This window comes from Oncorhynchus mykiss, chromosome 31 (assembly GCF_013265735.2).
Source record: "Oncorhynchus mykiss isolate Arlee chromosome 31, USDA_OmykA_1.1, whole genome shotgun sequence".
Lineage (NCBI taxonomy): Eukaryota > Metazoa > Chordata > Actinopteri > Salmoniformes > Salmonidae > Oncorhynchus > Oncorhynchus mykiss.
Genome location: NC_050571.1, coordinates 5,731,046 through 5,756,386, shown reverse-complemented (window position 1 = coordinate 5,756,386; position 25,341 = coordinate 5,731,046). Strand labels below are relative to the sequence as shown.

The 25,341-nt window shown below is 44.9% G+C and overlaps 3 protein-coding genes, 1 long non-coding RNA gene and 1 other non-coding gene across 6 annotated transcripts in view; 1 reads left to right on the top strand and 4 right to left on the bottom strand.

Annotated features, from left to right (window-relative positions):
• The window catches only part of LOC110504494 (elongation factor 1-gamma), a 32,206-nt gene extending 23,031 nt beyond the window's left edge, over positions 1-9,175 (bottom strand). The window contains exons 1-4 of the mRNA XM_021583249.2: positions 9,098-9,175; positions 7,780-7,857; positions 7,392-7,472; positions 6,585-6,648 (exon numbers count right to left, since the gene is read on the bottom strand). Coding sequence (XP_021438924.1) covers positions 6,585-6,648; positions 7,392-7,472; positions 7,780-7,857; positions 9,098-9,109 — 235 coding nt within the window. The 5' untranslated portion in view covers positions 9,110-9,175. The remainder of the gene's footprint in view (positions 1-6,584; positions 6,649-7,391; positions 7,473-7,779; positions 7,858-9,097) is intronic.
• LOC118946087 lies at positions 6,940-7,017 on the bottom strand. Its single transcript, XR_005041273.1, has one exon. It is a non-coding gene; the product is annotated as a small nucleolar RNA SNORD36 (small nucleolar RNA).
• A 262-nt stretch (positions 9,176-9,437) lies between the features above and the next one.
• Positions 9,438-13,293, bottom strand: polr2g (RNA polymerase II subunit G). Its single transcript, XM_021583248.2, has 8 exons — positions 13,137-13,293; positions 12,665-12,774; positions 12,293-12,452; positions 10,428-10,478; positions 10,262-10,327; positions 10,070-10,141; positions 9,875-9,908; positions 9,438-9,791 (listed from the first exon to the last, which is right to left on the bottom strand). Exons 1-8 carry the CDS (start codon positions 13,146-13,148, stop codon positions 9,778-9,780), a joined length of 519 nt encoding a protein of 172 aa, XP_021438923.1. The 5' UTR covers positions 13,149-13,293; the 3' UTR covers positions 9,438-9,777.
• Positions 13,294-13,559: 266 nt separating this feature from the next.
• Positions 13,560-25,322, bottom strand: pld7 (phospholipase D family, member 7). 2 transcript variants are annotated; one of them, XM_036969687.1, is made up of 12 exons: positions 24,935-25,322; positions 23,553-23,663; positions 21,929-22,924; positions 21,035-21,222; positions 18,036-18,219; positions 17,131-17,245; positions 15,945-16,072; positions 15,522-15,725; positions 15,142-15,281; positions 14,747-14,912; positions 14,467-14,566; positions 13,560-14,240 (listed from the first exon to the last, which is right to left on the bottom strand). In XM_036969687.1, exons 1-12 carry the CDS (start codon positions 25,019-25,021, stop codon positions 14,047-14,049), a joined length of 2,613 nt encoding a protein of 870 aa, XP_036825582.1. In that variant the 5' UTR covers positions 25,022-25,322; the 3' UTR covers positions 13,560-14,046. The 2 variants fall into 2 exon arrangements, with proteins under 2 accessions (XP_036825582.1, XP_036825583.1); XM_036969688.1 differs by lacking the exon at positions 24,935-25,322 and adding an exon at positions 24,764-24,916.
• Positions 16,335-17,093, top strand: LOC118946011. The gene is made up of 3 exons (XR_005041140.1): positions 16,335-16,355; positions 16,720-16,850; positions 17,014-17,093. It is a non-coding gene; the product is annotated as an uncharacterized LOC118946011 (long non-coding RNA).
• Positions 25,323-25,341: the final 19 nt, after the last annotated feature.

Here is a 25,341-nt window from a genome sequence, read left to right as displayed (position 1 = left end):
GGCAGAGCCAGACGCCACAGGGGAGAGAGAGGGCAGAGCCAGACGCCACAGGGGAGAGAGAGGGCAGAGCCAGACGCCACAGGGGAGAGAGAGGACAGAGCCAGACGCCACAGGGGAGAGAGAGGGCAGAGCCAGACGCCACAGGGGAGAGAGAGGGCAGAGCCAGACGCCACAGGGGAGAGAGAGGGCAGAGCCAGACGCCACAGGGGAGAGAGAGGCCAGAGCCAGACGCCACAGGGGAGAGAGAGGGCAGAGCCAGACGCCACAGGGGAGAGAGAGGGCAGAGCCAGACGCCACAGGGGAGAGAGAGGGCAGAGCCAGACGCCACAGGGGAGAGAGAGGGCAGAGCCAGACGCCACAGGGGAGAGAGAGGGCAGAGCCAGACGCCACAGGGGAGAGAGAGGACAGAGCCAGACGCCACAGGGGAGAGAGAGGGCAGAGCCAGACGCCACAGGGGAGAGAGAGGGCAGAGCCAGACGCCACAGGGAGAGAGATGGCGGAGCCAGACGCCACAGGGAGAGAGAGAGCGGAGCCAGACGCCACAGGGAGAGAGAGAGCGGAGCCAGACGCCACAGGGAGAGAGAGAGAGCGGAGCCAGACGCCACAGGGAGAGAGAGGGCGGAGCCAGACGCCACAGGGAGAGAGAGGGCGGAGCCAGACGCCACAGGGAGAGAGAGGACGGAGCCAGACGCCACAGGGAGAGAGAGGACGGAGCCAGACGCCACAGGGAGAGAGAGGGCAGAGCCAGACGCCACAGGGAGAGAGAGGGCAGAGTCAGATGCCACAGGGAGAGAGAGGGCAGAGCCAGACACCACAGGGAGAGAGAGGGCAGAGCCAGACGCCACTGGGAGAGAGAGGGCAGAGCCAGACGCCACAGGGAGAGAGAGGGCAGAGCCAGACACCACAGGGAGAGAGAGGGCAGAGCCAGACACCACAAGGAGAGAGAGGGCAGAGCCAGACACCACAGGGAGAGAGAGGGCAGAGCCAGACACCACAGGGAGAGAGAGGGCAGAGCCAGACACCACAGGGAGAGAGAGGGCAGAGCCAGACACCACAGGGAGAGAGAGGGCAGAGCCAGACACCACAGGGAGAGAGAGGGCAGAGCCAGACACCACAGGGAGAGAGAGGGCAGAGCCAGACACCACAGGGAGAGAGAGGGCAGAGCCAGACACCACAGGGAGAGAGAGGACAGAGCCAGACACCACAGGGAGAGAGAGGACAGAGCCAGACACCACAGGGAGAGAGGACAGCCACTAAAGGCTCAGCCTCACTGACAATGGTCTGTATAACAACTACAGAGTTCAGATTTAATAAATCTCATTTTCATCATAGCAGATCTAACTATGTATATTAGATATTGATAAATACAGCCTCTGGAGAGATACTGGCTAAACAGGCTTGGGCTGAGTCTCAATTCTCCAACCTTGTTTAATCCACTTGATAAAATATGCAATAGTACGCTGGTTACCACGACAGCCTTTATAATAGTACGCTGGTTACCACGACAGCCTTTATAATAGTACGCTGGTTACCATGACAGCCTTTATAATAGTACACTGGTTACCACGACAGCCTTTATAATAGTACACTGGTTACCACGACAGCCTTTATAATAGTACGCTGGTTACCACGACAGCCTTTATAATAGTACGCTGGTTACCATGACAGCCTTTATAATAGTACACTGGTTACCACGACAGCCTTTATAATAGTACACTGGTTACCATGACAGCCTTTATAATAGTACGCTGGTTACCACGACAGCCTTTATAATAGTACGCTGGTTACCATGACAGCCTTTATAATAGTACGCTGGTTACCATGACAGCCTTTAAAACAGAACTCGTTACCATGACAGCCTTTATAATAGTACACTGGTTACCACGACAGCCTTTATAATAGTACGCTTGTTACCACGACAGCCTTTATAATAGTACGCTGGTTACCATGACAGCCTTTATAATAGTACGCTGGTTACCATGACAGCCTTTATAATAGTACGCTGGTTACCATGACAGCCTTTATAATAGTACGCTGGTTACCACGACAGCCTTTATAATAGAACGCTGGTTACCACGACAGCCTTTATAATAGTACACTGGTTACCACGACAGCCTTTGAAACAGAACTCTTGTTACCATGACAGCCTTTATAATAGAACGCTGGTTACCATGACAGCCTTTATAATAGTACGTTTGTGACCACACACACATGTAAATATTGCACTTGGGGGAAAAAACATCTTACAGTAGAAATAGAATGAAACAAAACGTGGATTCTATTTTTGTTCTATTATAGTGGCCACGATAGTAGACGTCGATCAAGTGCACAAGGCTTCATTGTGTGGAAAAATAACATTCACTGAGTAACACATGTACAAATCCTCCTCACTCTCAGGTGTTAGTGTCAAGTTCAACACAACTAAAACCAGATCTTTGGGCTACACTGCAGGTTATTACAGTGTACACTTTCTGCCTGTGGACATCTGTTCTACAATGTGCCAGCAGATCATTTTTTAATTTGACCTTTATTTAACCAGGCAAGTCAGTTAAGAACAAATTCTTATTTTCAATGACAGCCTAGGAACAGTGGGTTAACTGCCTTGTTCAGGCGCAGAATGACAGATTTGTACCTTGTCAGCTCAGGGATTCGATCTAGCAACCTTTCAGTTACAGGCCCAACGCTCTAACCACTACCTGCTGCCCCAAGAATGAGACCGTTTGTTGGCATAATTGATCTCTTTCAGGCAGAGTAACACCTGGCATAACTCTTTATTGAGAAAGAGGGAAAGTGTGTGGTGTTTCTTTCACCTCTATAGCGGCTTCCAGTTTAAACCAGGCCCAGCTACACTTCATCCCTGAATCCACCTGTTAAACCAGGCCCAGCTCCAGCTACACTTCATCCCTGAATTCACCTGTTAAACCAGGCCCAGCTCCAGCTACACTTCATCCCTGAATTCACCTGTTAAACCAGGCCCAGCTCCAGCTACACTTCATCCCTGAATTCACCTGTTAAACCAGGCCCAGCTCCAGCTACACTTCATCCCTGAATTCACCTGTTAAACCAGGCCCGGCTCCAGCTACACTTCATCCCTGAATTCACCTGTTAAACCAGGCCCGGCTCCAGCTACACTTCATCCCTGAATTCACCTGTTAAACCAGGCCCGGCTCCAGCTACACTTCATCCCTGAATTCACCTGTTAAACCAGGCCCAGCTCCAGCTACACTTCATCCCTGAATCCACCTGTTAAACCAGGCCCAGCTCCAGCTACACTTCATCCCTGAATTCACCTGTTAAACCAGGCCCAGCTCCAGCTACACTTCATCCCTGAATTCACCTGTTAAACCAGGCCCAGCTCCAGCTACACTTCATCCCTGAATTCACCTGTTAAACCAGGCCCGGCTCCAGCTACACTTCATCCCTGAATCCACCTGTTAAACCAGGCCCGGCTCCAGCTACACTTCATCCCTGAATTCACCTGTTAAACCAGGCCCGGCTCCAGCTACACTTCATCCCTGAATTCACCTGTTAAACCAGGCCCAGCTCCAGCTACACTTCATCCCTGAATTCACCTGTTAAACCAGGCCCGGCTCCAGCTACACTTCATCCCTGAATCCACCTGTTAAACCAGGCCCGGCTCCAGCTACACTTCATCCCTGAATTCACCTGTTAAACCAGGCCCGGCTCCAGCTACACTTCATCCCTGAATTCACCTGTTAAACCAGGCCCAGCTCCAGCTACACTTCATCCCTGAATTCACCTGTTAAACCAGGCCCAGCTCCAGCTACACTTCATCCCTGAATACACCTGTTAAACCAGGCCCGGCTCCAGCTACACTTCATCCCTGAATTCACCTGTTAAACCAGGCCCGGCTCCAGCTACACTTCATCCCTGAATTCACCTGTTAAACCAGGCCCAGCTCCAGCTACACTTCATCCCTGAATACACCTGTTAAACCAGGCCCGGCTCCAGCTACACTTCATCCCTGAATACACCTGTTAAACCAGGCCCGGCTCCAGCTACACTTCATCCCTGAATTCACCTGTTAAACCAGGCCCAGCTCCAGCTACACTTCATCCCTGAATTCACCTGTTAAACCAGGCCCGGCTCCAGCTACACTTCATCCCTGAATCCACCTGTTAAACAAGCAACTCATTTTCACCTAATTCTCTCATTCTGAAAATGAACCACATACTTTAGAGGGAAATCATCAGTTCACAGATAGTAGTTAGTTCGTTAACATTTCACACCGATTTCCAGGGTCCAGATAGTAACCAACGCGTTATAACTTGATGAACGGCAAGGAGTCGTATACCAGTTAATACTATATGGAATTGGTTAGGTTACGAACGTCAGCTCATCTGATGTTGTAACGTTAGCTGTCTGATTTTATGAGCCCGCTAATTTTCACACCATAAACTCTATTATTTGATAAGTTGGCTAATGTTGCTCAACATTTCTCTGGCTAGCTAACCGAGAATCCGATCCCGCTAGCAAGATACTTCACAGTGCTAACAATACTTGTTCCACCACACTGTCTCCCTCACCTCAAACTTTCCAAATGCCAGGTGTTTTTTTTCGGTTACAGGTCATGAAGTACTGCTTCATCACCTTCTCACCCCCCCCGTCTCCGTGGTCAGGCTTCTGACCTACAGTACCTCTTCGTTATGGTTCAGGGGACGCGCTGCTGTAAGTTAACTGACAAACTGTCTTTCAGAGCACAGGCTGATGCTGTAAATAGTAAGTTGGTAGTCTCTTCTCTCTTCAGTCACGTGCTGCATTGTGTTATGTAAAACGATTGGCTGAGCCTTGGATACAGCCAGTATTGGTCCAAACACTCATCACTCATTCACAAACAGCCAGTAGTGATCCACCCCCCCCCTAAAGCCAGTAGTGATCCACCCCCCCCTAAAGCCAGTAGTGATCCACCCCCCCCTAAAGCCAGTAGTGATCCACCCCCCCCCCCTAAAGCCAGTAGTGATCCACCCCCCCCCCCTAAAGCCAGTAGTGATCCACCCCCCCCCCTAAAGCCAGTAGTGATCCACCCCCCCCCCCCTAAAGCCAGTAGTGATCCACCCCCCCCCTAAAGCTAGTAGTGATCCACCCCCCCCTAAAGCTAGTAGTGATCCACCCCCCCCCCTAAAGCCAGTAGTGATCCACCCCCCCCCCTAAAGCCAGTAGTGATCCACCCCCCCCCCTAAAGCCAGTAGTGATCCACCCCCCCCCCTAAAGCCAGTAGTGATCCACCCCCCCCCTAAAGCCAGTAGTGATCCACCCCCCCCCCTAAAGCCAGTAGTGATCCACCCCCCCCTAAAGCTAGTAGTGATCCACCCCCCCCTAAAGCTAGTAGTGATCCACCCCCCCCCTAAAGCCAGTAGTGATCCACCCCCCCCCCCCTAAAGCTAGTAGTGATCCACCCCCCCCTAAAGCTAGTTGTGATCCACCCCCCCCCTAAAGCCAGTAGTGATCCACCCCCCCCCTAAAGCCAGTAGTGATCCACCCCCCCCCCCCCTAAAGCCAGTAGTGATCCAACCCCCCTTACAGCCAGTAATGATCCACCCCCCCCCCCCCTAAAGCCAGTAGTGATCTAACCTCGCCCCCCCCCCCCCCATTACCGCCAGTAGTGGTCCAAACCCCCCTCCCCCCTCCTTACCAGTAGTGAGCCAAACTCCCCCTTAAAGCCAGTAGTGATCCAACCCCCCCTTAAAGCCAGCAGTGATCCACCCCCCCCCCCCTTACAGCCAGTAGTGATCCAAACTCCCCCTTAAAGCCAGTAGTGATCCAACCTCCCCCTTAAAGCCAGTAGTGATCCAAACCCCTCCTTAAAGCCAGTAGTGATCCAAACCCCCCCTTAAAGCCAGTAGTGATCCACCCCCCCCCCTTAAAGCCAGTAGTGATCCACCCCCCCCCCCCCCTTAAAGCCAGTAGTGATCCAAACCCCCCCTTAAAGCCAGTAGTGATCCAACCTCCCCCTTAAAGCCAGTAGTGATCCAACCCCTCCTTAAAGCCAGTAGTGATCCAAACCCCCCCTTAAAGCCAGTAGTGATCCAAACCCCCCCCTTAAAGCCAGTAGTGATCCAAACCCCCCCCTTAAAGCCAGTAGTGATCCAAACCCCCCCCTTAAAGCCAGTAGTGATCCAAACCCCCCCCTTAAAGCCAGTAGTGATCCAAACCCCCCCTTAAAGCCAGTAGTGATCCCCCCCCCCCCCCCCCTTACAGCCAGTAGTGATCCAACCCCTCCTTAAAGCCAGTAGTGATCCAAACCCCCCCTTAAAAGCCAGTAGTGATCCACCCACAAAAAACGTTTCCCATTGGATCTACACAAATCACATAGGTCACCTATTTTTGATTCAAAACTGTACATTTAGCCAAAAGGTGACTAGTTTGCATCTCTGAATTCATCTTCAGACACTTTCAGTCCACATAAAATGCAGAAGGGCTTGAGTCCATAATGACACCATATTCCCTATATTGTGCACTACCCTATGGCCTCCGGTCAAAGATAGTGCACTATTGTATGTAGAGGATTGGGTGCCATTTGGGACGCACCCCTGAAAAAGATGGGATGTGAAACACAGACTTACGGTAGTGAGCAATGGCATTACTCTCGAAAAGACAGAAGCCGTCATCGCCCTGAAAAGCTGGAACCTGTTGAGGGGGACAGTAAAAACGAACAACAAAAATTCAGTCATTTATTTGGATTAGTTTGAGTCCATTTTCAACACCTGTACCTAGATGGGCGACAACAACCATTTTGTTTTCTTTATGGGAAAATCCAGCACTGATATGAAATCCAGCACTGATATGAAACCCATGTTCAATCTAGCTTGGGCACCAGCCTGTGCCATCGTGCCACACCTTGCCGTGTTTGGCATGACGAGAAGTAGATATGACAGCAGATCTGGGATCAGGCTACGTTAAAATAGTCCGTTTACGTCTGATGCTCAGGGTTAAAAAGCTCAATAAAACTTCATTATTATTATTTCAGGTGAAGAAATTCAAAAATCATCATTGCATCATACAAACTATTTTAGGAAGGTAAGCCTACAACCACAGACAGTACAAAATATTATCGTCCCAAGTTCCAAGGATGTGTACACAGTAAAGCAGTTAGCCTAGCGGTGGGCCAGTAACCGAAAAGTCGCAGGTTCAAATCTCTGAGGTGACTGGGTTAAAAATCTGTCGATGTGCCCTTGAGCAAGGCACTTAACTCCCAACTGCTCCTGTAAGTTGCTCTGGATAAGTGGGTCTGCTAAATGACTAAAATGGAAACCATATACCAAGTCGCACCCTATTACCTATATAGGGTCCTGGTAACGTAGTGCACTGTGTAGGGAATAGGGTACCCATTTAAGACGTATCTCATTACAAAACGGGATGCTGAAACTCACCTTGCCCAAGGGGAAGTTGTTGAGGAAGGCGGGGGTACGGTTCGTCTGTCCAAAGGTGAAGGCGGGGGCGCTGCTGGCCACCTTAAGAGAGACGAGACGATACTTAATTCATCCTAAAGGGAAAATTAGACTGCGTTTACTCAGGCAGCCCAATTCTGATTATTTATTTATTTTTTTCTCTCCCAATTATGGACAAAATAGCTGATTGGTCAAATTACCAATTAGTGGGAAAAAGATCAGAATTGGGCTGCCTGTGTAAACAGAGTTAGTTTGTCATCCTTACAGCCGCAGTAAAAAAAAACAACTATATAAATACATAATTGAACAACAAATCACAGGACAATAAGAAAAAAGACATATGATGAAGGCAGGTTTAAACGTGTAGTACCTTGAGGCGGGCACCGCTGTACTGGGCTGCAATCTGAGCCTTGAAGGCTCTCCAGTTTTCTGGATACGTGTACAGAGTCTGTGGAAGGGAGAAGATGTTTAAAAAATAAATAAATAATAATAATTAACACACAACTTTATTAAAAAATGGCGGAGGAAAAACCATGTACACAGCAGTGCTTCTAGATCCAGGTGGTGGTGGTTCAGGCAGGAACTAGTAGAAGCTACACAACTAGGGGTTTCTAACAGCAGGCTATGTAGGGCATCCAATCAAAAACACCTTTTAACCAATAGGTCAAATAATATAACAAAAGTAATTGAGTTTTTACCCTTGTAGGGTTAGAGTGACTTAAATCAACGGAGGCCAGAGAGAAATAAAGTGGTCAACAACCAAAAGAAATCTGGAAAATAGCATAGCGTCAGCGAGGCTGGGCTAGAGTTAAATGGTGAGCCTGTCAGCCTTAACTCGTCATCTTTCTTCTCCAATCCCACAAACATAAAAGAGGTAAAATATACTAAACAAAATGATTAACAGACAATAAAAAAAAAAAAACTGGCAACAGCTCTGGTGGATTCCTGTCGTCAGCATGCCAAATTTAAACTCTCTCAAAATTTGAGACATTTGTGGTGTGCATCAAAACAGCACATTTTAGAGTGGACATTATCTTGTCGGCAGCATAAGGTGCACCTATGTAATGATCATGCTGTTTAATCAGCTTCTCGATATGCCACATCTGTCAGGTAAATGGATTATCTTGACAATGGAGAAATGCCCACTAACAGGAACGTAAACAAATGTGTGCACAAAATTTAAGAGAATTCCGCTTTTTTTTGGGCGCACAGAAAATGTCTGGGAACGTTTATTTCAGCTCATGAAACATAGGACCAACACGTTACGTTTACATTACTGTTCAGTTAAACGTTAGTTAGCCAGCTGGTCACAAGTAAGCTACCAATAGACTCCGGGTGGCAATATGTAGATGCTTTGATTAGGAAATTAAAGTCCTAAATATGCCATGCATACATACGACTGCGATTATATATAATTCATTATTCGTCACGGACTCTGAAGAACCCCAACGTGGCATAAGGCACGGAAAGAGGCGTCATTTAACCACAACCCAAGCCATTATGCTGCATCGTCAAGAAAGACTGAAAAAGGGGTACAAATAAACACGGCAATGACGTTTAAAGGGCATAAATATTTCAGATGCACTAAAAGGTAGCGGATAAGTGGATGGATGGGGCTGATATTGTACAGATGGTTGTTTAAACGCAAGTATAAATTCTGTGACAAGGCATCTCTCCAGTTCACTCACCCCTGCCGCCATCTTTAGGACGAGAGAAAGAACGTGGACGCGCACCAGTGACGTATTTACTGACAGTTCGGGCCCGTCGCTTTAACCAGACTGACTGAATATAAATCAAATTTTGCCCAAATTAAGAAAATATGGGTACGAATTTACATTTAAACAATAAAATGTATTACATTTTTCTAAGTAGGTTTCAATTAATTTCTATTGATTGAATGTGATGGATAACTCCTTATCCTATTTGTTGTGTGCATTGTCATTTGAAAAAGCACAACACATACAAAATGGAGCAGACCAAGGCAAACGCATATTTTACAATGACAGAACACTCAAAGGAGACAAGGTACACATTATATAAAATTTTTAAAAAAAACTGTTTATTTCAGTTCTCAAGTTGTCGAAATACAATATACAACAGCAACTGAAGGGTAACTCAGACGATACAGTAGCGTTTAATACGACAACAACCACCTGCTTATCACCAGGCTGTGGTTTCAATAGTACGCATTCATACTGTGTCAAAGGATCATTGATCCTTCCCCAATAAGTACACAACTTCACTATGTGCAGCAATACCACATGATCAACCTGGAAAAATATTTGTATTGACAATACTGTATTGTAGGGGCATTTACATGAAATATAAGAGATGTATGTTGATTAACCAGCGTAGCACTACAGGGACATCAGCTGACAAGACCTGAGAGACAGAAAAAAACAATTACAGATCAATTCAATCATTTATTTGACACCCATGAAAGAAGACTAATAACGTCAACATACCCAGGTAATCGTCCATGAGGGATCCAATGGCAAACTGAAACAGAAGAAAGAAATTATTCCAAGTTACAACTTGCAGGTCTCTTCAGATAGCTAGCGGTGGCTTGCAATCGGCGAGCCACCGGCAACCGATCAGCGAGCAATCGGCGACTTATCAGGTAGCATCCTTAGTTTATGGTGATTTAACAGTGTACTCACAATGTCGTTTTTATCCACTCTTGTTCCCACGATTTTCAAACGAATCTCATCATCCTGTTGGATTACAATGTCCTAATGGGGAGAAGACAGCATCCTTAATAAGAGGACATGTATCCATGTTACCTAAATATTTATTTTCCAAATGACGACCACATTTTTTAGTGAAGAGCAGGGCTAGTTTTAGTGTCTTACCTCGTCAGTGGTCTTATAACAGGGAGGATTTGAGTTGGGGTCAAACTCCATCTCTGAGGGAATGGACTGCAGAAACAGTAAGTAACCACATTGACATTTTAAAGAGTTTATCAATAAAACCATTCAACAACAACAACAACGACGAGACATTTCCATGTGGACCTACATGACGAGAGATGAAACAGGACATGGGGCCGATCTCTGTGAAAAGGCCAACCTGAAAAGAATAGAACATCTTGTATAAATTTCAACACACCATGAAAACAATAAGATCTTTTCTTGTCAATCCTTATTCAGATGTTAATGAGATCAAAGAAGATTGGGCTGTGTCCCAAATGGCACCCTATTGGCTCTGGTCAAAAGTACAACACTTTTAAAAGGGAAGAGGATGTTATTTTTTAAAACACAGTCTTTGAATAACTTACCCCTTTCCACTCATATTTTGCATAATGCTTCTGATAGTTAAATTAACTATCCCATTCTTTCAGATCGCACAACGCCAGATACAGGTATCATCTTATGGACACTCAGATGATCTATCCACCATCCTCTCTGTCACATAGAGTGTAGGGGTGGCAGGTAGCCTAGTAGGGGTGGCAGGTAGCCTAGTGGGGGTGGCAGGTAGCCTAGTGGTTAGAGTGTAGGGGCGGCATGCCTTTTGCACACAATGTATATAGACTCTCTTTTTTTTCTCCTGTGTTATTGACTTGTTAATTGTTTACTCCATGTGTAACTATGTGTTGTCTGTTCACACTTCTATGCTTTATCTTGGCCAGGTCGCAGTTGCAAATGAGAACTTGTTCTCAACTAGCCTACCTGGTTAAATAAAGGTGAAAAAAAAATAATAATAATATCCATTGATTTACCCAGAAATATGTCCACATCTCAGCCATGTACTGTCTTCCATTGTCCCAGTTCACTGAACTACTCCAGTGTCTGTCAGCATTCAATGTTTTCATGCAACCTCTAGTTATTCTCATTAGGACATCATGTAGGTCTAGGTACAGTAAATGTTTTGCTTTTTTTGTACCTAGAACATTGAATTTGGCCTACGGGTAATTTTAACCCCCCCCCTCCTCCCAAAGTTTTATTTTATTTTATCTTTATTTAACTAGGCAAGCCAGTTACACTCTAACCACTAGGCTACCTGCCGCCTCTACACTCTAACCACTAGGCTACCTGCCGCCTCTACACTCTAACCACTAGGCTACCTGCCGCCCCTACACTCTAACCACTAGGCTACCTGCCGCCTCTACACTCTAACCACTAGGCTACCTGCCGTCTCTACACTCTAACCACTAGGCTACCTGCCACTTCTACACTCTAACCACTAGGTTACCTGCCGTCCCTACACTCTAACCACTAGGCTACCTGCCGTCCCTACACTCTAACCACTAGGCTACCTGCCGCCCCTACACTCTAACCACTAGGCTACCTGCCGCCCTTACACTCTAACCACTAGGCTACCTGCCACCCTACACTCTAACCACTAGGATACCTGCCGCCCTACACTCTAACCACTAGGCTACCTGCCGCCCTACACTCTAACCACTAGGATACCTGCCGCCCTACACTCTAACCACTAGGCTACCTGCCGCCCCTACACTCTAACCACTAGGCTACCTGCCGCCCTACACTCTAACCACTAGGCTTTATTATTAATCGTTGGACATAAGAAATGTAAAAACAACCAGCAAATCAAGTGATTGTAATTTTGGAAATCTGTTCCAAATTATTCCCTCGCATAAGATGTCATGCAATAAAATGCTAAATAATTACTTAAAATCATACAATGTGATTTTCTGGATTTTTGTTTTAGATTCCGTCTCTCACAGTTGAAGTGTACCTATGCTAAAAATTACAGAACAGATGTTTTGTAAGTAGGAAAACCTGCAAAATCGGCAGTGTAACAAATACTTGTTCTCCCCACTGTGTGTGTGTGTGTGTGTGTATGTATGTATATATATATATATTTTAAAATCGGTCCCTGATAAAGGGAATACGTTTGGGACGTAGCCTTCGTCCCCTTACCTTGTTGACCTGGGTAACCACGGCATCTACCACCTCGCCTTTGAATGGACGGAAAACAATAGCCTTGTACTTGACAGGGTAAAGCACGAATCCCCTGCCCGGTTGGATGACACCTGCACCAATGTTGTCAATGGTGGTCACCGCAATGACGAACCCATATCTGGAACAGAGAGTCAAGTGTCATTAAGTGAGCAAGCAAATCAACTTGTTACTGGTCAAAACAACCTACCCAGTGTTGTGAAACTGTTTCGTCTTTATTCTACTTTGAAATTTAGCCTGGAGTCCACACTGAATCACACTACACTCAGCAATACTGATTTATCGGTTCCAGGCTAATGAAAGGAAAGCCGCCCTTGGCACAATACCACTCACTTTCCTGTGCACGTTCCCTCCACTTCTGTGAAGAGCTTCTGTTTCACAGTGTTCAGGAGATTGGGACCAAAGTACCGAGGGTGGAGCAGGATCTCATGCTCCAGGGAAATCTGTGAATGATATATATATCAATGTTAGTGTACAGTTTGTTTTACAATAGTACTAAATTACTGTACCTGAACAGTTGTACTGTTTATTGTTGAGAATGCTAGCACTTTCATTAAGTCTAAGTAACGTAGATATCTGATTCATAGCTGCTTTTAACAAACTAACATCACCAGACAGGTATAAACCCGTTAAATATGTAGAACTATTATGGACGTTGATTTGTTTTCACTTTTGGCAACAGTTAGTTAAGAGAGCAGTTAGCTAGATAGCTATCCAACCGGTTAACAAAGCTAGCACTAGAGATAGCAGTTAGACATGGTGATGCTTGTTATCGTCACAATATCATACAAATCTAACTACTTACATGATAAAACATTTTTCCCGCTCACTCTTCCTTGATTGTAGTCTTCTGTTTAATTTATCAGAAAGGAATGAATCGTGTCTAAATGATTAAATCCAGCAGCAAATCACAGGAAACTGGTGATGTTTTTTTTCCCAGAAGTTAAACGTTTACTTCCGGAGCAGAAGATTTGTGTGACGTCGAATTTCAAAATAAAAGCTCTGTGCATCTTTCATCACCTTAAAACAGACTGGATCATGAACACATGAGCTTTTTTGATCCCAATAATGTGATCACTGATTGTGATAAAAGACAAGGATTTGTTGGCTTAAAAATAATAACAAATATATTTAATTTCAAGAATAAGAATGAAGTTGAAACATCTTTGGTTGAAAAACTGTATAAACATATGACATAACACAAAAATGCACCTGGCATGACAAAAGGTAATCAGTCTTTTCCTTTATAGACAACACATGCCTTGAGTCACTGACAACATCAGTCAGCTAAGCAAAATAAATGGATCAAAAACAGAACTTCCAAGATTAATTCAATATTGACACTTCCATTCAGAATAGGGGGAAAACAAAGATACAGCAAATCACTCAAGTAGAAAATATGTTTTCACCCAAAATTAGCAAATATATACAGTCAAATGCTGCATGTAACAACAGAATTGTCAAATGGGAGTGGTTTAAAAAAAAACAAAAAAACTAAGCAATGCAAGGTAAGCGCATGCTCTTATGATAGGCAGCATTCTGAGCCCCGGTGAAAGTATATGCCAAAACTGTTATCTAAAACTAATATGGGTCTGTGTCCCAAAATGGCACCCACCCTATTCTCTACATTATCGTGCACTATTTTCTCTGGTCAAAAGTAGTGCACTAGATAGGGAATAGGGTGCCATTTGGGATGAATCCCCGAGTCGTTAGCATCATCTACAACAGTGTTTGACATCGTCATTGGATAGGATCCGGGCGTATCGAGATGTCCAGTCCCTGAGGAACACTTCCTGTAGCTGGACCTGTAAACTCCTCTGGCCTTGTGCCACCACAGAACCGGTCTGGTTCACCACCAGCCCGATACCTGCAGTGTGGGTGAAATAGTTCTCTGACCAGTTGGATGTTCCTGTGATCACACAATACAAGGTACAAGTTAGTGTAATGATATGGCAGGTCCAAAACATCTCCGTGTACAACAGAATGCTATGTGTAATGTAATGTTTATATTGTAAAAAAAATAAAAAATTAATAAAAAATTAAAAAAAACAGTAGACATTGGTTTTGCAGCAGAATCAAATCCATAAAAGCAACGGACATTTTGTCCAACGATTAGTGATTGTGATGTGCAGTACCAATATAGACGACTCGGTCGGTCACCATGTACTTGGCATGGTTCACTCTTGAGAAAGGGATCTTTTTCTGCTCTGCTGTCGAAGGCACCTCAAACACTTTCTGTAGGACACATCATGGAAATAGGACATGAGCGACAACAACCGGATGCAAAACTAGAAAAAGAAGAAGGTACATTTTCTGAAGAAAATTGTGTGCTTGCTTTAGCTGTCTACAAGTATTTTTATGGTATTTAAAACATTATTTTTTTAAAAAGGAGAGAATTGAAAACAGCAAACGTGCCACATTGATGTTGCATCCCAGGGGAGGTCTGTTGAGGACGGTCAGGGACTGTAGAAAGAGGAACATGGAGCCTGGAGAGTGTGACCAGCAGCTCACTAGTAGGTTGACCTCTACCCCTCTAGTACACGCTGCTGCCCGTAAGGCCGAGTCAATCGCAGGCCAGAACCTAATACAGAAATGGACCTGATTGGTTAGACGTTTAAAACATATGCACAACATACATCCAATAAAACGTCTTCAATGAATAAAATCTGATACAAAGTTAGAGAAGGATTTAAGGAGTGAATCTTAACTTCCACTTAAGTTGAATTTTCACTCCGGCACTGAAGTCAATGGGAGAAGTGAAAAATTCTACTCAAGTGGAAGTTAGGATTCAGCCGAGTACGGACAGTCACCTGAGTGGCTCAGTGAACTGGGACAGCGGAAGATAGTCCATGACTGAGATGTGGACATATTTCTGGGCGTCTGCGATGACAGAGAGGATGGTGGATAGATCGTCGGAGCGTCCATAAGCTGATATCTGGGGTGGAGCGCTCTGAAACAATAGGACAGTTAGTTAAAACAAAACATTCAGTAGCATTATGCAAAATATGAGTGGAAAGGGTTATTTAGTCAAATATGGCATCTCAAAGAACACCATTTTTTACCCATAGTGCTCTGTTCAAAAGTAGAGCAGTGTGTAGGGAATAGGGCTCTGTTCAAAAGTAGAGCACTATGTAGGGATACAAGTTGCCATTTGGAACGCAGCAACAAAAAAAAACAAGATCCAACTCACAGAGAGATATACTCGTGCAGGGACCCCATTGAGTTTGAGATTTAAGGGGTGCTTGGAGCTAGAGAGGGCAGAGTATCGGGCAGGCCAGAAGGGGGGTAGGGAGCCATTTTTTTGAGCACCAATGTTCCAGTACACCCCGAATATCCTTGACGCATCCTGTGCCAGGCAGCTGCAGTCCTCCATTGAAACGCCCACCTCCTTCACCTGAGGTGATCAATCAATCGTGAAATCAATCAATCATCGATCAACGCATTGATATATAATGAGACATATTAATTGTTTAAAAAAATAAATAACATAAAAATGGCTCAACATGCTGTTTCACCAGTTTCCCTGTTCAACAGTTCAGACGATGTTTTCTATTAAAAATAAATAAAATGAACTAGAGAGGAGGGTATTTTATACCAGTACTTTAGGAAATACCTGTGTGAGGGACCGCCAGTCCATGTTGGCACTGCCCAGGTAGAGGTGTTTCTGATCCACGACCCACAGCTTGGTGTGGACGATACCTCCCGTCACTGACTGGAGATCCACTTCCCGTACCTCTGCACCTGGACACAAAAAAACAAAGCAGGAGGTTAGACACAGCCAACTAAAGGTAGGACAGACAACCACATACCACAGTCAACTAAAGGTAGGACAGACAACCACATACCACAGTCAACTAAGGTGGGATAGACAACCACATATCAGTCAACTAAGGTAGGATAGACAACCACATATCAGTCAACTAAGGTAGGACAGACAACCACATATCAGTCAACTAAGGTAGGACAGACAACCACATATCAGTCAACTAAGGTAGGACAGACAACCACATATCAGTCAACTAAGGTGGGATAGACAACCACATATCAGTCAACTAAGGTAGGATAGACAACCACATATCAGTCAACTAAGGTAGGATAGACAACCACATATCAGTCAACTAAGGTAGGACAGACAACCACATATCAGTCAACTAAGGTAGGACAGACAACCACATATCAGTCAACTAAAGGTAGGACAGACAACCACATACCACAGTCAACTAAGGTAGGATAGACAACCACATATCAGTCAACTAAGGTGGGATAGACAACCACATATCAGTCAACTAAGGTAGGATAGACAACCACATATCAGTCAACTAAGGTAGGACAGACAACCACATATCAGTCAACTAAGGTAGGACAGACAACCACATCAGTCAACTAAGGTAGGACAGACAACCACATATCAGTCAACTAAGGTAGGATAGACAACCACATATCAGTCAACTAAGGTAGGACAGACAACCACATTTCAGTCAACTAAGGTAGGATAGACAACCACATCAGTCAACTAAAGGTAGGACAGACAACCACATTCAGTCAACTAAGGTAGGACAGACAACCACATATCAGTCAACTAAGGTAGGACAGACAACCACATTTCAGTCAACTAAGGTAGGACAGACAACCACATTTCAGTCAACTAAGGTAGGATAGACAACCACATCAGTCAACTAAAGGTAGGACAGACAACCACATACAGTCCATTTGCTAGTCATTTACAGAACACATGCATAACCGGAAGAACAGAAAGCAGGGCCAGCTGTGGTGACAGATGTGCAAGTAGCTGAATGTACCCGTTCTGGCTAAATCAGCCGTGTCTCGATTATCATTCTGAGGACCATTAACAGCAATCTGAAGTTTCACTCCTTTTGCTTCCAGTTCCATCAGCTGCTTGAAGACCTGCTTACCCTGTAAAAAAAACCCCACATACAGGTCAAAGTGACAACACATTAAATAAAATACACACACACACACACACACACACATCAAAATAGAACTGATCAATGTGCAAAAGAACTCAACGGAACAGCTCTCCTAAACATCCACTGGTGCCACTTGGAATGGGGAAGTCATTTGAGATTTGTGATGATGATTGTGTGATTCATTTGTATATTATCACCAAAACACAAATTAATAGATTAAAATGTTTTCCTTAAATCTTTTTACATTATATTTTTAAATGAATTAATTGGTAAACCCCCAAAACGTGTTAAAAATACAAAAAATACCAACCCTTTTCTCCTCCTACCTGTGCAGCACTAGGCTCTGTGAGTCTCAGGGCAGTATTCTCCTACCTGTACAGCACTAGGATCTGTGAGTCTCAGGGCAGTATTCTCCTACCTGGGCAGCACTAGGCTCTGTGAGTCTCAGGGCAGTATTCTCCTACCTGGGCAGCACTAGGCTCTGAGTCTCAGGGCAGTATTCTCCTACCTGTACAGCACTAGGCTCTGAGTCTCAGGGCAGTATTCTCCTACCTGGGCAGCACTAGGCTCTGAGTCTCAGGGCAGTATTCTCCTACCTGTGCAGCACTAGGCTCTGAGAGTCTCAGGGCAGTATTCTCCTACCTGTACAGCACTAGGCTCTGAGTCTCAGGGCAGTATTCTCCTACCTGGGCAGCACTAGGCTCTGTGAGTCTCAGGGCAGTATTCTCCTACCTGTACAGCACTAGGCTCTGAGTCTCAGGGCAGTATTCTCCTACCTGTGCAGCACTAGGCTCTGTGAATCCCAGGTCAGTGTCTCGGAGGGTAAAGTAGAAGGCAGCTATGTCCACAGAGCTGTTGGCCCTGGTCAGTAGGTTCGTCCATGTATCAGAAATGCTTGGCAGGGATGAGGAATCCAGTGGGTATAAGAGGCCATCAGGGATGCTTTCCACCAGGCTCACACTGATTAGAGAAGAGCAATTCAATTCAATTATATTAGGGCTACAGCAGCGCTCCAGACACATGTCAATTCTATTAGGGCTACACACTACATATACTCCCTGTATGTAGACATGTTATTATCTACTTCCTGTCTATAGCCATGTTATTATCTACTTCCGGTGTATAGCCATGTTATTTTCTACTTCCTGTCTATAGCCATGTTATTATCTACTTCCTGTCTATAGCCATGTTATTATCTACTTCCTGTCTATAGCCATGTTATTATCTACTTCCTGTCTATAGCCATGTTATTATCTACTTCCTGTCTATAGCCATGTTATTATCTACTTCCTGTCTATAGCCATGTTATTATCTACTTCCTGTCTATAGCCATGTTATTATTATGAGACATAGGGCGGCGCACAATTGGCCCAGCCTCGTCCGGGTTTGGCCGGTGTAGGCCGTCATTTGTAAATAAGAATTTGTTCTTAATCACAGCCGGATGTGATACAGCCTGGATTCGAATCAGCGACTGTAGCGATGCCTCTTGAACTCAGATGCAGTGCTTTAGACCGCTGAGCCACTCGGGAGTCCCATGCCAAGTACATGGGCTCAGACACTGTCTTCTATATTGGTACTGGACATTACAAGTCACTGGACTTGGTTCACACGAGTCCAGTGACACCTTCAACTTCACTATGCAGACTGTTAAGACATTATGACATGAGAAAGCTGTGACCTGCTAGCCTGGTCCCAGATCAGTTTATACTGTATAGTCAAAATGACCATTGGAGTTAGCTGTACAGCACAAAGGGAAAATGAAGCAGGCTATTGACTATTCTTGTGTTGGGTGAACACAGTAATCTCCAACTGCAGACGTTGGGCTGGTGGTGAAGCAGACAGGTTCTGCGGTGGGAGAGGGCCAGAGGAGATAACAGACCCAGGTAGTCTTCTTAAAGAGAAACTGAACACACCGATTGGCTCGTGTGTTATTCTGTTGCTCATAAAAATAAAAATAAACATGATTTCGGTCATGGAGGAGGTGTTTCCTGACCGATTCTGCTTTTGGTTAATGATTGTCCTCCGTGAGACACTGTAGGAAATCTATTTCACTTCCTATAAAATCCCCAGAATGAATCTAAGATAATTTTTTTTTTAAATCGCTTCCAGATATCTTGAGTTAACATTTTTTTTTTTTGTAGAATATGTTTTTGTTGTTGAGCAATTTTACATCCAACTAAAAGGTGTCTGGTGCTGTATTTATCAAGTAATAAAACAAAACCACACGTGCCGTGGTGTTTTATGCCGATAGTCAGAGCTGCTGGACATGTCTGTCGTACCGTCTACGCTACTGGATAGAAAGCAATCACCACAGCTGTTCACCCTGGTAACTTCATGTTTTATGTATCCCTATATTTATGTTATTACCGGGGGCTATCACTCTGTTACTGCCGGGGGGCTATCGCTCTGTTACTGCCGGGGGGCTATCGCTCTGTTACTACCGGGGGGGCTATCGCTCTGTTATTACCGGGGGGGCTATCGCTCTGTTATTGCCGGGGGGGCTATCACTCTGTTATTACCGGGGGGGCTATCACTCTGTTATTACCGGGGGGGCTATCACTCTGTTATTACCGGGGGGGCTATCACTCTGTTATTACCGGGGGGGCTATCGCTCTGTTATTACCGAGGGGGGGCTATCACTCTGTTATTACCGGGGGGGGGCTATCGCTCTGTTATTACCGGGGGGGCTATCGCTCTGTTATTACCGGGGGGGCTATCGCTCCGTTATTGCCGGGGGGCTATCGCTCCGTTATTGCCGGGGGGCTATCGCTCCGTTATTGCCGGGGGGCTATCGCTCCGTTATTGCCGGGGGGCTATCGCTCCGTTATTGCCGGGGGGCTATCGCTCCGTTATTGCCGGGGGGCTATCGCTCCGTTATTGCCGGGGGGCTATCGCTCCGTTATTGCCGGGGGCTATCGCTCCGTTATTGCCGGGGGGCTATCGCTCCGTTATTGCCGGGGGCTATCGCTCCGTTATTGCCGGGGGCTATCACTCCGTTATTGCCGGGGGCTATCACTCTGTTATTGCCGGGGGCTATCACTCTATTATTGCGGGGGCTATCACTCCGTTATTAGTACGCCTGCGCAGCAGACTCGTTGTTGATGAACCTGGCCTGAGTGCTAATGTGCTAATGGGGTTTAGTAAACGTTGGTAAACTGAAACCTTGTCGTTGTGTCATTACGAGTTTAACCCACCCCACCCCACGTTAGTGGGCAAGTGGACATCGTCAAATCAAAACCAAACCTTCATTTACCCGTTAGGACGCACAGATGTTACGAGCTCCGTTTTAGACGAGATTTACTTTCTGACCAAACTTATCCTTTTACACGTTGTAGTCAATTGCAACACTAGAATAGCTGCTTCTGGCTCATAACAATGCCATTACAGGCCTTTTATCAAAGGGATTTGTTGCTTTTTAAGAGATTAGACATCTCAATGACGACGTCAACGTGGTAGATGATGCCAACGGTAACAAACCCATGGCCGTATCCCAAAATGCCACCCTATTCCCTAGAATGTGCTCTGTTTCTTACCAGAACCACCCATAGGGTACATCCCAAATGACCCCAAATGGTTCTGGTCCAAAGCAGTGCACTAAATATTAAAAATAAATCTAAAAAATAAATCTAGATCTGTCCCCCGTCCCAACATCCACCAAAAGCTGTGAAACAATTAAATTACTTATAAATTACATATAAAATCACGTGAATAGATTTAGTGAAGGGTCAAATAAAACATGTAACAATTTATCTTGTTGTCACACTTCTTTTCTTACCGACAATCTGAGTTACAAGGCTCGTGTGGCACCCACAGTCCCTCCAGCCAGTGCAGCTCCAACTGTCCCATCAACTGTGACACCGACAGAGGCATCCCATAGTGCCACACGTGTTGACCGAATCCTCCAATCACAAGCAGAGTGGAGGGGAAAAGGCAGAATAGTGCAAAGCTCCAGCACCATGACGTCTACAAATTTAAGAGTGAGATTTAAAACATGAGAAAGAGAACAGATCATGTGAACTATTACAAGAAGGGATTGTCTGTAGGTCGTTACGATCAGGCTGCTAAGACGTTTGTACGTCGTTAAGATCAGGCTGCTAAGACGTTTGTACGTCCTTAAGATCAGGCTGCTAAGACGTTTGTACGTCCTTAAGATCAGGCTGCTAAGACGTTTGTACGTCCTTAAGATCAGGCTGCTAAGACGTTTGTACGTCCTTAAGATCAGGCTGCTAAGACGTTTGTACGTCATTAAGGTCAGGCTGCTAAGACGTTTGTACGTCATTAAGATCAGGCTGCTAAGACGTTTGTACGTCCTTAAGATCAGGCTGCTAAGACGTTTGTACGTCCTTAAGATCAGGCTGCTAAGACGTTTGTACGTCATTAAGATCAGGCTGCTAAGACGTTTGTACGTCCTTAAGATCAGGCTGCTAAGACGTTTGTACGTCGTTAAGGTCAGGCTGCTAAGACGTTCGTGTCATTAAGATAGTCATTATCTTATGTTGGGACAATCTCCATGGGGTCATTGTGTGCATAGCCTACAATCAAAACAAAGCAAGATAAAGGAAATGTACAATTGCAGATAAAAATCAATACAATACAGCTGATGCTTATGGTGTGGCATACCAAGATGGGGGTAATATCAAGAGAAAGAACTGGTATCTAGACACCTCACCTTGTTTGACTGACTGGGTTTAGCTGTTCTCCGAGGCACTGCTCTGTTAGAGGGGACTGCGGTATCAGCGACGGTTGTATCCTCTAGGGTTTTTGACCATTTCCCAGAAGCCCTCTCTTTGTTGGCAGACTTGTCTTGATTCTCACGAACAACCTCTGATTCACTGAAGCTCTCAGTCTCAACACTGGGCTTCTCAAGCTCCTTCTCCTCCAGCAATGGGGAGGAGTCCAACCCATCTCCATCCTCTTCTAACAGAAACTCAATCTCCATGGCTTCAGCCTGACAGGGATTTTCCTCATAGCTTGTTTCTACATCATCATCATCATCATCATCATCAGGCTGATTCAGATCGGTCTCATCTTCCTCACCTTCACCTGTCTCTAGGGATTCCTTTTCGGCATGACCAGAAGGGACGTCGCTGCCATCCATTCTGACGTCAGCCTCAAACTCTTCCTCCGTCGCCTTCTGTGCAGCTCCAGTGGTATGAAGTGGTTCTCCCGGGTCATCGTAGTCCCCTGCTTCAGCCCTGAGGGCCGGTCTGGGGGTTGCCGTCATGGGATGGAGCTGCTCCTGATCCCCCTCGGGTGGAGTAACATCCAGAGAGCTGGGGCTTTGCTCTGAGGAGCTAACAGCATGAGACAGGGTCTGAGGGTTGAGTTTATGTAGACGGACTGTGGGAAGAGGGAGACCCGTTTCTCTAATATTGGGCAGTTTTGATCTTGACATCTCTCCACTGCTGCTTGTTAAAGCTGCCTGGTTAGAAGACTCTTTGCTGGTAATAGATGAGGCAGGTGGATCTGAGCGTTGACTGCTGCTGGTGCTGCTGCTGGTGGTGGTGGGGCGTTTTTTGGCTAATGTTTTGTGAAAAGCAGGAATTCGAGACGCATGTTGTTGTTTCCCAGTTTTTCGCGCGTCTTCTTTTTCTTCATCCTCTTTCTTCTCAGAGTCTTCCTCTTGGTCTAACCGGTTCAACATTACAGTCCAATTCTTAGCTCCCTGTTTTACAAAAAAAAATAATTCCCCCCCCCGGGGGTCAGGAAGGGAGAGAATGTCAGAAATTAATAGTTAAAAAAACCACAAAAAAAAACACGAAGGTTACTTGTTGCAAGGTGTGTGTGAATAATTTGCAGTAATAAAAAGTGACAGGGGCGAGCGCAATGTACAGGTCTTTTCATTTCAAATGAATCATTTCACAGTGTCCCATCTACAGTTTCATCAAATGCTAAGTAACAGGAAGGAAATGATCCAATACATACGAAAAAGACATTCATGATGTCATTTCCTGTGAGGAGTAAATCATACGGGACAAGGCCAACGTTTTAAAAAGTGTCTCCAGTTTCTTTAATGCAAACAGTAAGAAACCTTAAATCAAGACACGGGTCATCATAGAGCTGTAAAATGTTTTCATTTCCTGTGAGGAGTAGGCCAAATTATCCGTGCTTCTACACCTGCATTGCTTGCTGTTTGGGGGTTTTAGGCTGGGTTTCTGTACAGCACTTTGAGACATCAGCTGATGTACGAAGGGCTATATAAATATACATTTGATTTGATTTGATTCAGGGCAATGCCAAGTTGTGTATATGGCAAAAGAAAACAAAACCATAGATGTACTGTTAAAACCTACCATCACGTCCGGGTGGGAGTCCTCAGACCGCGTCGTGGTGACGTCATCTTCTGACAGGGCGGGAGAATGATCATCATCCATCACAGCTTGGTCCTGAAACTCCTCTGTATCCTAGAACGAGTCACACAATCAAGTCGGTGGTCGATTTTGCACATGACCCTGCTGCAACTCCTAGTTCCAACCGATGCAACCAACGTGTTCTGAGCATTTTGTATAAATGATGCATGTGAAATCCGAGAGCACTCTATTTAATGTGACGTGTTACGTTTTCGTATGGGATGTGTTCATTTGTGGATGTCCTATGGGCCAACTGTCAGACTACGGACTGGATCCAGACAGGGGTCAATATGGACCGTGGGGTCCAGAAAAATAAATATATGTATTATTTATTTTTTACTAAGCCGGGCTTCGACCACAGGTATCATATAAACGACACGTAAGAATGCGTAGCTTTTAAAAACAGCAAAAACAATCTCTGCACACATGCAAAATGTGTAGAATTGTGGGAAATGTGTTTTTAAAACTCCATATGGACTTTTGCCACCTAGGACATTTTATGACTGGACCTTCTCTTCTACTTACAACTGTTCTATGCTATTGTAGTATATTGTGGATGTCCATCATCCATTTTGTATAATATTAATTACAATTCGTATGATATGTTACGAGTTGCCAAAACTTACAATATATGTTCCCGAATTTGCAAAACGTATGATATGCTACGAATTTGTTAAACGTATTTGTTGTGGCTAACGCTAACTAAAGTTAGATGGCTTAAATTAGCTCTAGGGGTTAGGGGGTAGGGAAAGGGCTTTAGCTAACATGCTAAGTAGTTACAAAGTAACAATAAACAACAACAAAAAAGTAATAAGTAATGTCAGTTGTAAAGTTGCTAATAAACTTCAATTGTCTGTGCTGGGATTCGACCCAGCAACCTTTTGGATGGCTAAACGTCCGCGTTATATACACACCCACCGTCCTTTCGCTTTAACCTCAAATAACCTTCCATCTTTAAACCCTTTAACAAACATAATCATACTAATTTGAGTAGCTTTAGTTTACGATGTTACGTCTAGTCTATGAGACCAGTCTGACCCAACAGAAACTCGGAAAAGGGAAACTATGAGCGAGTTTTCAAACCTGGCGTCTAAATATAGTGATTCACCTAAACTTTGAATTTATATTCAAGGATTTTTTTAACTTAAACTTACCAGGAGTTTATCGGCCGTCAGCTACAATCAAACCCGCTGAACGTGTTGTACTCTGTCACTCTACAGTGCCAACCTGGTTAGCTACGTGGCTATGAACAAGTCGGATGAGGAAGAGAGAGGAAGGCGGAAAAGCTAACTCACTCAATTCAACAAGAAAAAATATTCACCCACCTCTAAAAACGTGCTGTTATTTTTCCTGAGACGGATCGACCTTCTGACTTGCATCACAACTCGACCAGATTTCCTGCGAAGCTCCATCTTCAACTTTTGCTAATTTACAGCCTCAGAAAGAGCCAAGTCACAACAGTTAGCCTAGCATGCTAACGTTAATGTTTTCGCGCAAAAAAAAAAATACTATTAGAAAGTCAAAAAAACAAACTTTTTTGTTTGTAAATTAGCAAAAAATAACTAGTTTGTAAACTATCCTGCTACGCATTGCACCCACCGGTAACTTATTTTTGTTTAACATTTAGGTGTGTTAGCAAAACTTAAGACACCAAAAACAGACACAAAACAATAAATTGAAATAACCGCGATTTCCTGTCTTTGATGATGGGTTGGTGGTAACCACCACAACA